Here is a 16286-nt window from a genome sequence, read left to right as displayed (position 1 = left end):
CATTGATGTGCAGTGATCATGGGTTCATAAAGGTTAATTTGTTGTTAGATAATTCTGCCAAACTGAAATCTAAGCCAATGCACAGAAGGTTAATTACAGATTATAAGGAAACAAAACAGTTACTATATAAAACTAGCTGGAGTGAGGTGTTCAGTGGAAACTGCAGATGGAATGTGGAAGATTTTGAAAGAGAAATTGAGTGGAAAAAGTAAAAAAAAATTTAACATCAGGATCTAGGCACACATCATGGGGGGGGGTATATTTCCATAAGAACAAGACACCTGATTAAGGTGAGAGACAAAAAATACATGGAAGAGAGGTCGAACTACAACTTTGAAAACTGAAATAAATGAGCTGGACAAACAGATTAAGCACAGTGTTAGACAAGATCAAGAAACATTTGAAGAAAGTTTATATAAAGATATTGAGCATAATAGGAAACCTTTTTATAGATACATAAGACGTGGAAGGAATAAAGATACACAAATTGATAAACTGTGTGCAGATTCTAGAATTTATTCTCAGACACAACAGATTATAGATATATTTACAAAATCTTAGACAAAACAGTTTGGCTCCACAAAAAGGGTGGTAAATTGCCCTAGTGACATCCAGGTAACCCCAGATACTGGAATTAAATGAGATTATATTGAAAAAGAATTGTGCAAACTGGATTCAAACATAGTGCAGGGAGGAGATGGAATAAGTAGCAATGACCTGAGAACACTTAAGCAAGAACTTTCACTGTCATTATATCTATTATTCACTAGGTCATATAAATATGGGGAGATTCCTCAAGATTGGAGACATGCACTTGTTAAACCTGTCTTTAAGGGAAACGGGACTAGGACAAACCCAGAATCATATAGACCCTTAAGTCTACTTTCATGTTATGGAAAAATAATGGAGAAGGTAATACTGGATAAGTTATTGTTAGAACTGGATAGGGTGGGACTTGAAAACATATAGCAGCATGCATATGTTGAAAATAGATCTATTACCACCTGTAACATTATGTTCTATAACAATATAATAACAGCTATGAATGAAAAAGTGTGCTGTGATGTGATTTATATAGATTTAACTTCAGCATTTGACAGGGTCATGCACAAAACACTGATCAGTAAATTAGTACAACTAGATATTGATGTACTGCTGATAAGATGGATAGCTGCATGGCTTACAAATAGGACATGGCAAGTATCACACACCAACTGGACAGGTAAAATCCTTGGTTACAGTCAAGGTGTCCCACAGGGCTCTGTACTAGGCCCTTACTTGTTTAGATTGTATCTTTCAGACCTTACTTTTTCATCTGAGCTGTTCTACAGTCTATATGCTGACAACCTGAAATTGGGTAAACTGATTACAAGTGTTACAGATAAGGTATGTCTGCAAAATAATTTGACTAAATTGACCATTTGGGCACAGGAGAATAATATGTTGATAAATACATCAAAAACTAAGCATATGAGATCTGGGAGACATAAACTGTAAGGTGAATATTTAATACAGCACACAGTGATTGAAACTGTAGACTCATTTAAGGACCTGGGTATATGGGTAGATTCAGCTATGAGTTTTTCTAATCATATCAACCAATTAGCTAATGATAGTTATAGAACTATAGTTTGTATAAAAAGATTTATAAAGTCTAGGAAATCAGACATAATGAAGTCATTGTTTGTTAGTTACATTAGACCCAAACTTGAGTATGGAAGGACAATATGGAAACCCTATAGGAAAACAAGCACGAATAAATTGGAAAGAGTACAGCGGAAATATACTAAGGGTATCCATGGATGTGAAAATCTAAGTAATTATAAAAGACTAAAATATCTGAACTTGTACAGTGTCTCTTACAGATATTTAAGAGGAGATCTAATTCAGGTATATAGGGCATTTAGGGGCAACTACCTCTGGGAATGTTTGGGGTTATCAAAAAGTACTAGAGGATCATCAGCTAACCTATGCAGAAGATTCTATAGGAATGAGAAGTGTACTAACTGGTTCTCCAACAGAGTAGCTGATGCTTGGAACAGACTACCAAGTTACATTAAAGCAAGTACTAGTTTAGATATTTTTAAGAACAGCCTGGACATTTATTATGGGAACAAGTGTTTTGGCATATTGGCGAGCTAGAAGGGCTTTAATGCCCATGCTTGAAACATTTGTATGTATGTATGTATGTGGGATCCCTTTAGAATCTCGAAAAACTGAAATACCGAATTTCAGTTTACCTAGATTATAATGCCAAATGCTCAGAATCGTGAAACACCAGAAGCGCTAAATTCGAAATCCCAAAGTTTGGAGCTTCTGGTGTTGCGGTTTATGAATGGATGTAAGTGTAGGTAAGTTTGTATGAGTGTGTAGGTTATGTGCTGTAGTGTATGTTAGTGCGTATTTTGGTTGTGATGTGTGTGTGCATGGGGCTGTGAAATGTGTGGGTGTGAGTTGCCCTTCTGTGTGTGATTGTGCGGTCTCGGAGTTAGAATATATAAGTAGGGGGGTGTTTCTAGTGTAGATTAGCTTTGTTTGTGTGTGGGGGGCAGTTGTTTGTATGTGAGTGTGTGTATGTAAGTGTCGGGATTTTGAATTTCGCGCTATTTGGGCATTCGGTATTGTGGTGTTTTGGCTTTATGATCTCGATATTCTGAAATTCGGTATTTCAGAATTTCGAGATTATAAAGTGAACCCATGTATGTATGTATGCATGTATGTGTAATATGTTGATATGTTTGACAGAGAGGCATATCTTTAAAAATAATGATTATGAAAATTTTACAGACGAGATACAGAAAGGGAAACCTTGACTGAGGAAAAGATCTGGAAAAGGTGAATTGAAGATAAAGAGCGCATAATGGCAAGTATGAATCTCAGACAGTATAGAAAGGATGAATACGAAAAAGAAGATGAATCACAAAAAAGAGTGGCAAGTACAGAAAATGTATAACTTTATTTGACAAGCATAAAAGTTACCGAACATTTCTCTGTTTGAGAGGCAGCTTGATGACATCATATGTGACAGAAGTGAAATTAGTTGCAGTCATGAGAAAAAGCAGTCTAATGTAAATTTTTAGTAAAATAAAAATATATATACACATCCAGATTACCATACGACTTTACATGTTTTAGTAAAAATGTAAGTATCTGAAAGTGTTCCTATATTGGGAGAAATAAGGCTCACAAAATGGTCAAAACAGTACAGAAACATATTATGTGCGAGTGATATGGAGAAGATATAGTGCTTCATAGGTTTAAAAAATCATAACACGACATTATTCAAGCTGCTAATCTAGTAAAATCCAAAGTTATTAAATATGTCAGTACTGAAGATCAGAATTGTTAAACAACAGGTCCCTAATTCCCCCAAGTATTTTAAAGCATTCTGAATGCCTCCTTTTCTGCCATGGTTGAGGAACCTAGACAACCACAAAATTTGTTGTGGGTCCAAGTAAGGACGATAGGTTTATATTATTTCAGACCAGGAATACATCAGCCAGACTAGCCTTAAGACCTTCAGCTCCCATGCAAGGAGTCTCATAAGATTTCAAAGTTTGAATTTCTACAACTTCTGCATTGTCTATAATAGTTTATGATACGCTTGCTACTACTGAATTGAGATAAGACACACGAAGTGCAAACAGAAGTGGAAGTAGTGTTTTAATGATGACTTGTCTTTGTGTACTAATACTAAACATTACAACTAATATGATCAAGAGAACCATGCCTAATGAAGATAACTACAAAAAGTGAATACATATAAAATATAATGAGAAAATGAGTGGTACATTTGTCATAATTTCCATTAAAAAAGATTTATTGCACCACTGGGAGTATGTCTGGAGGAAGAAAGTTCTCAGGTCAATTATTCCTTAAACTGGAGAAAAATGGTACCCTGCAGGTAAGTTATTAATTAAAAAAAAAATAATTTGGGTCTCTCAGCTAATTTAAGCTTTACTGGATCATTTAATTGGTCTGCAGAACTCTAAAAGAAAATGGCTGAGATATATCATTGCCCTGAGGCAACTATAGACAGCCACTGCTGAACTTTCAAAGCGTACTTCATGTATGACCTTGGCATTGGATAGTCATGACTGTAAAATATACAACCTGTGGAAATGGTAGCCATTTACGACTAAGTGTCTGAGACAGACTGTCATTCACAGTTATCAGGAACATGCTGCTAAGAAAAAGAAAATAGAACTGCACAATGCATTCTCAAGAATACTAAAAATGTTCTGCTCTAATCCGATCACTAGAAATGTAAAATCAGCTATATATGTGGAGGGGATTTCAAACTGCAGTTTTAATTAAAATGTTTATACACTGTGAAGAATAATTGACTATGCCTTCTGGATTTTCGCTGCAAAACTAATAGCATTTACTACAAAATTAGTTACTGCTGCCTTATATGAAGCTATTGAAAATGTGTGAAAATACATAAACAAGGCTATAAAACAATAAACATCAAACTCTGCAACCTGAGAAGAATAGAAGGAAACGAACCATTACAGCACTGTTCAGGCTAGCTGTTTTATTGATTGACAGTCAGCATTTCAAAATCAGAGCAAAATCTGTATGCATTCCATATGATCTCTTTGGAAAATGTGGAAAAATGAACCTCCTTACATCATCCACACTATATAAACCACCATGGCAATTGACCCTGAGTTTTGTTTAAAACATAAAAGCAGAAACACTTACTGGTAGACCCTTTCATTGATATACTGTCTCCTCCAATTGTCCCATCAAATGAATGTGCTGAAACACTGATACTGTAGTTTTCTCCTGGGATCAGACCTGTGATGTTAACATAGTCAGTTTCTACAACCATATTCTCAGAAGAACTTCCAGTGGTATTAATGATGTAGTAGCTGTGAAGTCCTACTGGAGCAGTCCATGTGAGGAACAGTGAAGTTGTTTTGGTATTTGTTATTGTAAGGCTCCTTGGTATTTCAGGCTCTGAAAAAGGAAAATACATAGTAACTCATATAATACTTCTTGAATATTTCAGTCTAAAGTAGTAAATTAAGAAAATGGAGTAGTTGCACAGATGGCTAGTTTAGGGTAAACTGTCACTGCTAAAACAGAAAAAGGAATAAAAATTTTTGTTTTCAAATAATCGCAAGCCTGTCATCTACATTTAATAGAAACTACAAGATACAAACCACAGCAGCTTGAGTGCATCAGTAATCCAAGTATAATGGCAGCAAGATATTTTAAAATGAAACCTGTGACATTATGTGATATTTGTAATATACTGTTATTCTTATTCTAGAGATGTTATTACTAAAATCTAGTAATATCATCATCATCAATATTTACCATAAAGCAATACCTTGGTCCATATCATTCAAGCTATGAGTTGTTAGTTACTGACATTGACATAAACCAAAGAGATTCTTCAGTTTGCCGAAACTAGTAAAAACATCAGCTTAGTAAAACTGGAGAATACCTGGGAAAAAAACTTGGAAATATTTCCTTTACATATTTGCTTTGTTAACTGGGGGAGTGACCTGGTCTACAGAGCAGGGAACAGAGAAATATCTGAGTTAGCTGAACAACTTGTAAGTTTGTATAAAGTGCTGTTTCTCCTGATGGAATATTTTTAAGGATTACACATGAGCATGCAGCCTGATATTTTTGAACGAAATTAACTGACTTTTTTTTCAGGAAATGCAGTCCATTAATGCAGACATTTGCCTTTTTTCAATAAAGTGGCAAGAATATACAGTCTGAGGAAGCAGGATAATTTATTTATTTTATTTTACATTTGTTGACTGGGATAGTCAGACTGGATACATGTCCATTTTCAGTGGAGACTCAGGTAGAAAAGCTCCAAAGTTACAAACAGATAAAGACAAGCAAGTTACAGTATATGCACAAACATATTGTATTAACATACAAGTTACAGTCTCACATTTCAAGCTTATGAAGAATACAGTTTATATACAGAAATATATACAACAGTGTCAGCATCAGGTACTGCTTCTTCCAAATCATTTATATTTATTATTCTTTCTGATAATATGTGGAGTTAGACTACTTTTTATCATGACATTTTGTTTATAGCTATATTCTCTTCTTTTAAATAATTCTGGGCAATGTAATCCACTGTCATTAATGTTAGTTTGTCTCACTGGTAGGACAACAGCTAATGTTATATAGCTCTATCCTTATATCTCAACCAGACTGTTTGGCTTGGTTATTTAAGGGAGATGTGAATTGTGTGAGGTTTATCCAATGTAATTTTTCAATAATTTTCCACATCTCTAGTAATTTGAATGTATCTTCCCTCCAAATGCATTCATCATCAAGATACTTCAATCTTCATTGAAGATTTACAAGTTTCCTAGTTTCAGTCTCAGCTTTCATACTCTGAGTATGATCTTCAGGGCAAAACATTTAATAATAGATATTACTTAAATCAGCTGTGGAACAAAGTATTAAGAACTAGCAGTCATTGTTATTATATGCATTATGGCAATAAAGTTAAGAAAATTAAATTCCAAATGCACAGTAATTTGCTAAGGAGTGACTGTGAAAGCATTCTTCCAACAGGGCTTGTTTTCAACATACAAGGTCCTGTGATTATCAAACCAATATCAGTATGAGCCACTTTAAGAAGATCATACGAAATAAGTAAATTTTAGTGTTGATTAACTGCTTGTGGTATTACATTGCAAAGGCTCACTTTGTGAAACAGCATTTTTAGTCTTCTAGAATGGACATGAAGACTACAAAACTGTTTTAATTTCAAATCTGGTTGAAGGAACATTCCTGTTGTCCAATAATACTGACTGTATAGTGCAAAAATAATGCTTTATTAATGATGAAATAAAAAAACTGAGGAATAAAAATTCCTGAGAGTAAGTAGTCTTAAAAAAAAACAGGTGGTGAAATTCAACAACAAAAAACAAAAACAAACATTTAATCTGAAAAAAGTATTTAGAGGGCTTGTGTAGCATATGTGAAAACTGAATATATGGATAACTCTCAGAGTTATTCAGAAATGCAGTTGTGTGGAACATGTGTTTTTAATACCAGAATGAAGTGTTACCGGCTAAATTAAAGTTATCTGCAATATTATCAAAACAAACCACTTTAAATTCCACAGCGATAAGAATATGTGTGGTATCAGAAGAATTGGATTGTTTCTCCAAAGAAGTAAACATGCATCGTGTATAATATGTTGATATGTTCGACAGACAGGCATATCTTTAAAAATAATGATTATGAAAATTTTACAGAAGAGATACAGAAAGGGAAACCTTGACTGAGGAAAAGCTCTGCAGAAGGTGAATTGAAGATAAAGAGCGCATGATGGCAAGTATAAATCTCAGGCAGTACAGAAAGGATGAATACGAAAAAGAAGATGAATCACAAAAAAAGAGTGGCAAGTACAGAGAATGTATAACTTTATTTGACAAGCATAAAAGTTACCCAGCATTTCCCAGTTTTAGGGGCAACTTAATGACATCACATGTGACAGAAGTGAAATTAGCTGCAGTCAAGAGAAAAAGCACAGTCTAATTTAAATTTTTAGTAAAATAAAAAAGATATATATACACATCCAGATTACCATATGACTTTACATGTAATACTAAAAATGTATGTATCTGAAAGTGTTCCTATATTGGGAGAAACAATGCTCACAAAATGTTCAAAACAGTACAGAAACATATTATGTGCGAGTGCTATGGAGAAGATATCATAGTGCTTCAGAGGTTTAAAAAAATCATAACACAATATTACTCAAGCTGCTAATCTAGTAAAATCCAAAGTTTTTAAATATGTCAGTACTGAAGATCCCAAATCACTGAAAAGTTGTCTGGCAAGGGAATAACCAGAATTGTAAAACAACAGGTCCCTAATTCCCCCAAGTATTTTAAAGCATTCTGAATGCCTCCTTATCTGCCATGGTTGAGGAACATAGACAACCACAGAATGTGCTGGAGGTCCAAGTAAGGACGATGGTCTCACAGAGTACTTATTGGACTAAATGCATACATTTTCAGCTTTCAAAGCTGGAGGTTATTAAGTGTTCCAGAGAGTTAGAAATGTGGATAATTGGTAGATATCTCTAAGTTTATATTATTTCAGACCAGGAATAGACCAGCCAGACTAATGTTAAGACTTTCAGCTCCCATGCAAGGAGTCTCGTAAGATTTCAAAGTATGAATTTGTACAACTTCTGCATTGTCTATAATAGTTTATGATAAGTTAGCTCTACTGATTTGAGATAAGAAACACACAGTGGAAACAAAAGTGGAAATAGTGTTTCAGTGATGACTTGTCTTTGTGTAGTAATACTAAAAATTAAAACTAATATGATCAAGAGAACCATGTCTAATGAAGAGAACTACAAAAAGTGAATACATATTAAATATAATGAGAAAATGAGTGCTACATTTGCCATCATTTCCATTAATAAAGATTTATTATACCACTTGGAGTATGCCTAGAGGAAGAAAGTTCTCAGGGCAATTATTCCTTAAACTGGAGAAAAATGGTACACTGCAGGTAAGTTACTAATTAAAAAAATAATTTGGGTGTCTCAGGTAATTTAAGCTTTACTGGATCATTTGATTGGTCTGCAGAACTCTAAAAGAAAATGGCTGAGATATATCATTGCCCTGAGCCAACTATAGACAGCCACTGCTGAACTTTCAAAGTGTACTTCATTTATGACCTTGGCATTAGATAGTCATGACTGTAAAATATACAACCTGTGGAAATGGTAGCCGTTTATGACTAAGTGTCTGAGACAGACTGTCATTCACAGTTATCGAGAACGTGCTGCTAAGAAACAGAAAATAGAACTGCACAATGTATTCTGAAGAATATGAATTAGATTTAAAGGGACCATCTACTAAAAATGTTCTGCTCTAATCCGATCACTAGGAATGTAAAATCAGATATGTATGTGGAAGGGAGTTCAAACTGCAGTTTTAATTTAAATTTTTATACACTCTGTAAAATAATTGACTATGCATTCTGGGCTTTTTCTGCAAAATTAATAGCATTTACTACAAAATTAGTTACTGGTGCCTTATACAAAGCTGTTGGAAATGAGTAATAAATACATAAACAAGACTACAAAACAATAAACCCCAAACTCTGCAACCTGAGAAGACTAGAAGTAAATGAACCATTACACCACTGTTCAGGCTAGCTATTTTATTGATTGACAGTCAGCATTTCAAACTCAGAGCACAATCTGTATGCATTCCATATTATCATTTTGAAAAAATGTGGAAAAATGAACCTCCTTACATCATCCACACTATATTAACCACCATGGCAACTGACCCTGAGTTTTGTGCAAAATGTAAAAGCGGAAACACTTACTGGTAGACCCTTTCATTGATACACTGTCTCCTCCAATTGTTCCATCAAATGCATGTGCTGAAACACTGATCGTGTAGTTTCCTCCTGGGATCAGTCCTGTGATGTTAACATAGTCAGTTTCTACAACCATACTTTCAGAAGAACTTCCAGTGGTATTAATGATGTAGTAGCTGTGAAGTCCTACTGGAGCAGTCCATGTGAGGAACAGTGATGTTGTTGTGGTATTTGTTATTGTAAGGTTCACTGGCATTTCAGGCTCTGAAAAATGAAAATATACAGTTACTCATATAATACTTCTTGAATAGTTCAGTCTAAAGTAGTAAATTTAGGAAATGGAGTAGTTGCACAGATGGCTAGTTTAGGGTAAACGGTCACTGCTAAAACAAAAAAATGAATAAACATTTTTGTTTTCAAATAATAGCAAGCCTGGTCATCTACATTTAATAGCAACTACAAGATACAAACCACAGCAGCTCGATGCATCAGTAATCCAAGTATAATTTCAGCAAGAAATTTTAAAATGAAACCTGTGACATTATGTGATATTTGTAATATACTGTTATTCTTACTCTAGAGATGTTATGACTAAAATCTAGTAATATCATCATCATCAATATTTACCATAAAGCAATACCTTGGTCCATATCATTCGAGCTATGAGTTGTTAGCTACTGACAGTAAAGTAAACCAAAGAGATTCTTCAGTTTGCTGAAACTACTAAAAACCTCATCTTAGTAAAGCTGGAGAATAACTGGGAAAAACATGGAAATATTTCCTTTAAATATCTGCTGTGTTAACTGGGGGACAGGCCAGGTCCAAAAAGCAGGGAACAGAGAAATACCTGAGTTAGCTGAACAACTTGTAAGTTTGTATAAAGTGCTGTTTCTCCTGATAGAATATTTTTAAGGATTACACATGAGCATGCAGCCTGATATTTTTGAAACAAATTAACTGACTTCTTTTTCAGGAAATAATGTCCAATAATGCAGACATTTACCTTTTTTCTATAAAGTGGCAAGGCTATATAATCTGAGATAGCAGGATAACAATGTGAGGATCAGGTACTGCTTCTTCTAAATCATTTCTCTTTATAGTTCTTTTCTGACATTATTTGGAGTTAGACTACTTTTTAACATGAAGTTTTGTTTATAGCTATATTCTCTTCTTCTAAATAATTCTGTGCAATGTAATCCACTGTCATTAAAGTTAGTTTGTCTCATTGGTAGGAGAACAGCTAATGTTATATAGCTCTATCCTTATATCTCAACCAAACTGTTTGGATTGGTTATTAAAGGGAGATGTGAATTGTGTGAGGTTTATCCAATTTTTCAATAATTTTCCACGTCTAGTAATTTGAATGGATCTTCCCATCTAATGCATTCATCATAAGGATACTTCAATCTTCATTGAAGTTTTACAAGTTTACTAGTTTCAGTCTCAGCTTTTATACTCTGAGTATGAACTTCAGGGCTAAGCATTTAATAATAAATATTACTTAAATCAGCTGTGGAACAAAGTATTAAGAAGTAGCAGTCATTGTTATTATATGCATTATGGCAATAAAGTTAAGAAAATTAAATTCAAAATGCATAGTAATTTGCTAAGGATTGACTGTGAAAGAATTCTTCCAACAGGGCTCATTTTCAACATATAAGCCCCTGTGATGGTCAAACCAATACCAGTATGAGCCACTTTAAGAAGATCATAAGAAATAAGTTAATTTTAGTTTTGATTAACTGCTTGTGGTATTACATTGCAAAGGCTCACTTTGTGAAACAGCATTTTTAGTCTTGTAGAGAGGACATGAAGACTACAAACTGTTTTCATTTCAAATCTGGTTGAAGGAGCATTGAAGGAGCCTGCATAGTGTAAAAATAATGCTTTATTAATGATGAAATGAAAAAAAAAACTGAGAAGTAAAAATTCCTGCGAGTAAGTAGTCTTAAAAAACAGGTGGTGAAATTCAACAAAAAATTAAAGCATTTAATCTGAAAAAAGTATTTATAGGTCTTACATAGCATATGTGAAAACCATAACTGTCAGAGTTATTCAGAAATGCAGTTGTGTGATGTAGGCGTTTTTAATACCAGAATGAAGCGTTACCAGCTGAATTAAAGTTATCTTCAAAATGATCAAAACAAACCACTTTGAATTCCACATCGATAAAAATATGTGGTATCAGAAGAATTGGTTTGTTTCTCCAAAGAAGTAAGCATGCATCATGTATAATATGTTGATATGTTCGACAGACAGGCATATCTTTAAAAATGATTATGAAAATTTTACAGAAGAGATACAGAAAGGGAAACCTTGAGTGAAGAAAGGATCTGAAGAAGGTGAATTGAAGATAAAGAGCGCATGATGGCAAGTATGAATCTCAGGCAGTATAGAAAGGATGAATACAAAAAAGAAGATGAATCACAAAAAAAGAGAGGCAAGTACAGAAAATGTATAACTTTATTTGACAAGTAGAAAAGTTACCCACAATTTCTCAGTTTGAGAGGCAGCTTGAGGACATCATATGTGACAGAAGTGAAATTAGCTGCATTCATGAGAAAAAGCACAGTCTAATGTAATTTTTTTAGTAAAATAAAAAAGATATATACACATCCAGATTACCATATGACTTTACATGTTTTTACTAAAAATGTAGATATCTGAAAGAGTTCCTATATTGAGAGAAATAATGCTCACAAAATGGTCAGAACAGTACAGAAACATATTATGTGCGAGTAGTATATGGAGAAGATCTAGTGCTTCAGAGGTTTAAAAAAATCATAAGATGACATTATTCAAGCTGCTAATCTAGTAAAATCCAAAGTTATTAAACATGTCAGTACTGAATATCCTACCTCAGTGAGAAGCTGTCTGGCAAGGGAATAATCAGAATTCAAAACAACAGGTCCCTAATTCCCTTCAAGTATTTTGAAGCATTCTGAATGCCTCCTTTTCTACCATGGTTGAGGAACCTAGAAAGCCACAAAATTTCCTGTGGGTCCAAGTAAGGATGATGGTCTCACAGATTACTTATTGGACTAAATAGCATACATTTTCAGCTTTCAAAGCTGGAGGTTATTAAGTGCTTCAAAGAGTTAGAAATATGGACAATTGGTAGATGGCTAAAGGTTTATATTATTTCAGACCAGGAATAGATCAGCCAGACTAGTCTTAAGACCTTCAGCTCACATGCAAGGAGTCTCATAAGATTTCAAAGTTTGAAGATGTACTTCTGCATTGTCTATAATAGTTTATGATAAGCTTGCTTCTCCTGAATTGAGATGAGAAACATGAAGTGCAAACAGAAGTGGAAATAGTGTTTCAATGATGACTTGTCTTTGTGTAGTAATGCTAAACATTAAAACTAATATGATTAAGAGAACCATGCCTAACGAAGAGAACTACAAGAAGTGAATACATATACAATATAATGAGAAAATGAGTGTTACATTTGCCATAATTTCCATTAATAAAGATTTATTGCACCACTGGGAGTAATTCTGGAGGAAGAAAGTTCTCAGGTCAATTATTCCTTAAACTGGAGAAAAATGATACACTGCAGGTAAGTTATTTATTAAAAAAATAATTTGTGTCTTTCAGCTAATTTAAGCTTCACGGGATCATTTAATTGGTCTGCAGAACTCTAAAAGAAAATGGCTGAGATATATCATTGCCCTGAGGCAACTATAGACAGCCACTGCTGAATTTTCAAAGTGTACTTCATTTATGACCTTGGCATTGGATAGTCATGACTGTAAAATATACAACCTGAGGAAATGGTAGCCATTTACGACTAAGTGTCTGAGACAGACTGTCATTCACAGTTATCGAGAACGTGCTGCTAAGAAACAGAAAATAGAACTGCACAATGTATTCACAAGAATATGAATTAGATTTAAAGGGACTGTCTACTAAAAATATTCTGCTCTAATCTGATCACTAGAAATGTAAAATCAGCTATATATGTGGAAGGGATTTCAAACTGCAGTTTTAATTTAAATTTTTATACATTCTGAAGAATAATTGACTATGCCTTCTGGATTTTCTCTGCAAAACTAATAGCATTTATTACAAAATTAGTTACAGCTGCCTTATATGAAGCTATTGGAAATGTGTAACAAATACATAAACAAGGCTATAAAACAATAAACACCAAACTCTGCAACCTGAGAAGAATAGAAGTAAATGAACCATTACAGCACTTTTCATGCTAGCTGTTTTACTGATTGACAGTCAGCACTTCAAAATCAGAGCAACATCTGTGTGCATTCCATGTAATCTCTTTGGAAAATGTGGAAAAATGAACCTCCTTACATCATCCACACTATATGAACCACCATGGCAATTGACCCTGAGTTTTGTGTAAAACATAAAAGCAGAAGCCCTTACTGGTAGACCCTTTCATTGATACACTGTCCCCTTCAATCGTCCCATCAAATGAATGTGCTGAAACACTGATACTGTAGTTTCCTCCTGGGATCAGTCCTATGATGTTAACATAATCAGTTTCTACAACCATACTCTTAGAGGAACTTCCAGTGGTATTTATGATGTAGTAGCTGTGAAGTCCTACTGGAGCAGTCCATGTGAGGAACAGTGATGTTGTTGTGGTATTTGTTATTGTAAGGTTCCTTGGCATTTCAGGCTCTGAAAAAGGAAAATACATAGTTAATCATATAATACTTCTTGAATATTTCAGTCTAAAATAGTAAATTAAGAAAATGGAGTAGTTGCACAGAAGGCTAGTTTAGGGTAAACTGTCACTACTAAAACAGAAAAAAGAAATAAACATTTTTGTTTTTAAATAATAGCAAGCCTGGTCATCTACATTTAATAGAAACTACAAGATACAAACCACAGCAGCTCGAGTGCATCAGTAATCCAAGTATAATGGCAGCAAGATATTTTAAAATGAAACCTGTGACATTATGTGATATTTGTAATATACTGTTATTCTTACTCTAGAGATGTTATGACTAAAACCTAGTAGTATCATCATCATCATCAATATTTACCATAAAGCAATACCTTGGTCCATATCATTCAAGCTATGAGTTGTTAGTTACTGACATTGACGTAAACCAAAGAGATTCTTCAGTTTGCCGAAACTACTAAAAACCTCATCTTAGTAAAAGCTGGAGAATATCTGGGAAAAAAACATGGAAATATTTCCTTTAAATATCTGCTTTGTTAACTAGGGGACAAGCCTGGTCCAAAGAGCAGGGAATAGAGAAATACCTGAGTTAGCTGAACAACTTGTAAGTTTGTAAATTGTGCTGTTTCTCCTGGTATAACATTTTTAAGGATTACACATGAGTATGCAGCCTGCTATTTTTGAAACATTAACTGTTTTCTTTTTCAGGAAATGCTGTCCAATAAAGCATACATTTACCTTTTTTCCATAGAGTGGCAAGAATATGCAATCTGAGGAAGCAGGATAACAGTGTGAGGATCAGGTACTGCTTCTTCTAAATCATTTCTATTTATAATTCTTTCCTGATAATATATGGAGTTAGACTACTTTTTATCATGACATTTTGTTTATAACGATATTCACTTTTTCTAAATCATTGTGTGCAAATGTAATCCAATCTCATTAAAGTTAGTTTATGTCACTGGTAGGAGAACAACTAATGTTATATAGCTATATCCTTATGTCTCAACCGAACTGTTTGGATTGGTAATTTAAGGGAGACCTGAATTGTGTGGGATTTATACAATTTCATTTTTCAATAATTGTCCACATCTCTAGTAATTAGAAAGTATCTTTCCTCTGAATGCATTCATCATCAAGACACTTCAATCTTCCTTGAAGTTTTACAAGTTTACTAGTTTTGGTCTCAGCTTTCATACTCTGAGTATGAACTTCACTGCTAAACATTTAGTAATAAATATTACTTAAATCAGCTGTGGAACACAGTATTATGAACTAGCAGTCATTATTATATGCGTTATGGCAATAAAGTTTAGAAAATTAAATTCCAAATGCATGGTATTTTGCAAAGGAGTGACTGTGAAAGTATCTTTCCAACAGGGCTTGTTTTCTGCATACAGGACCCTGGGATGATCAAACTGGTATCAGTATGAGCCATTTGAAGAGGATCATAAGAAATAAGTTAATTTTAGTGTTGATTAACTGCTTATGGTATTACATTTCAAAGGCTCAATTTTTGAAACAGAATTTTTAGTCTTATAAAGAGGACATGAAGACTACAGATTTTTTAATTTCAAATCTAGATGAAGGATCATTCCTGTTGTCCAATAATACTGACTGCATGGTGCAAAAATAATGCTTCATTAATGATGAAATGAAATAAAAACTGAGGGAAAGAATTCATCACAGCAATTAGTCTTAAAAACAGGTGGTGAAATTCAACAAAAATAAAGCATTTAATCTTAAAAAAGTATTTAGAGGACTTGCGTAGTGTGTGTGAAAACAATATATATGGAAAAGCTCTCAGCGTAATTCAGAAATGTAGTTGTTTGAGGCATTTGTTTCTAATACCAAAATTAAGTGTTACCAGCTGAAATAAAGTTATCTTCAAAATGATCAGGACAAACCACTTTGAATTGCACATCAATCAGAATATGTGTGGTATCAGAAGAATTGCTTTGTTTTTCAAAAGAAGTAGACATGCATCATGTGTAACATGATATGTTCAAGAAGGAGGCATATCTTTAAAAAAAATGATTATAAAAATGTTACAGAAGAGCTACACAAAGGTAAACCTCTACTGAAAAAAAGATCTGAAGAAGCTGAATTGAAGGCAAAGAGTGCCTGATGGCAAGTATGAATCTCAGGCAGTATACAAAGGATGAATACGAAAAAGAGGAAGAATCATAAAAAAGAGTGTCAGGTACAGAAAATGTATAACTTTATAAAATAAGCATAAAAGTTACACAGCATTTCACAGTTTGAGAGACAGCCTGATGAC

At 33.9% G+C, this 16286-nt stretch overlaps 1 protein-coding gene across 1 annotated transcript in view; it reads right to left on the bottom strand.

Moving 5' to 3' along the window:
- The window catches only part of LOC122801261 (fibronectin-like), a 363509-nt gene that overhangs the window by 168314 nt on the left and 178909 nt on the right, over window positions 1-16286 (bottom strand). Inside the window, exons 10-12 of the mRNA XM_044070812.1 lie at window positions 13741-13998; window positions 9355-9612; window positions 4708-4965 (exon numbers count right to left, since the gene is read on the bottom strand). Of these exons, the coding sequence (XP_043926747.1) occupies window positions 4708-4965; window positions 9355-9612; window positions 13741-13998 (774 nt within the window). The remainder of the gene's footprint in view (window positions 1-4707; window positions 4966-9354; window positions 9613-13740; window positions 13999-16286) is intronic.

Source organism: Protopterus annectens, chromosome 4.part1 (assembly GCF_019279795.1).
Source record: "Protopterus annectens isolate FY-2018-M chromosome 4.part1, PAN1.0, whole genome shotgun sequence".
In the NCBI taxonomy this organism is placed as follows: domain Eukaryota; kingdom Metazoa; phylum Chordata; order Ceratodontiformes; family Protopteridae; genus Protopterus; species Protopterus annectens.
This window is presented reverse-complemented; position numbering and strand designations above follow the sequence as displayed.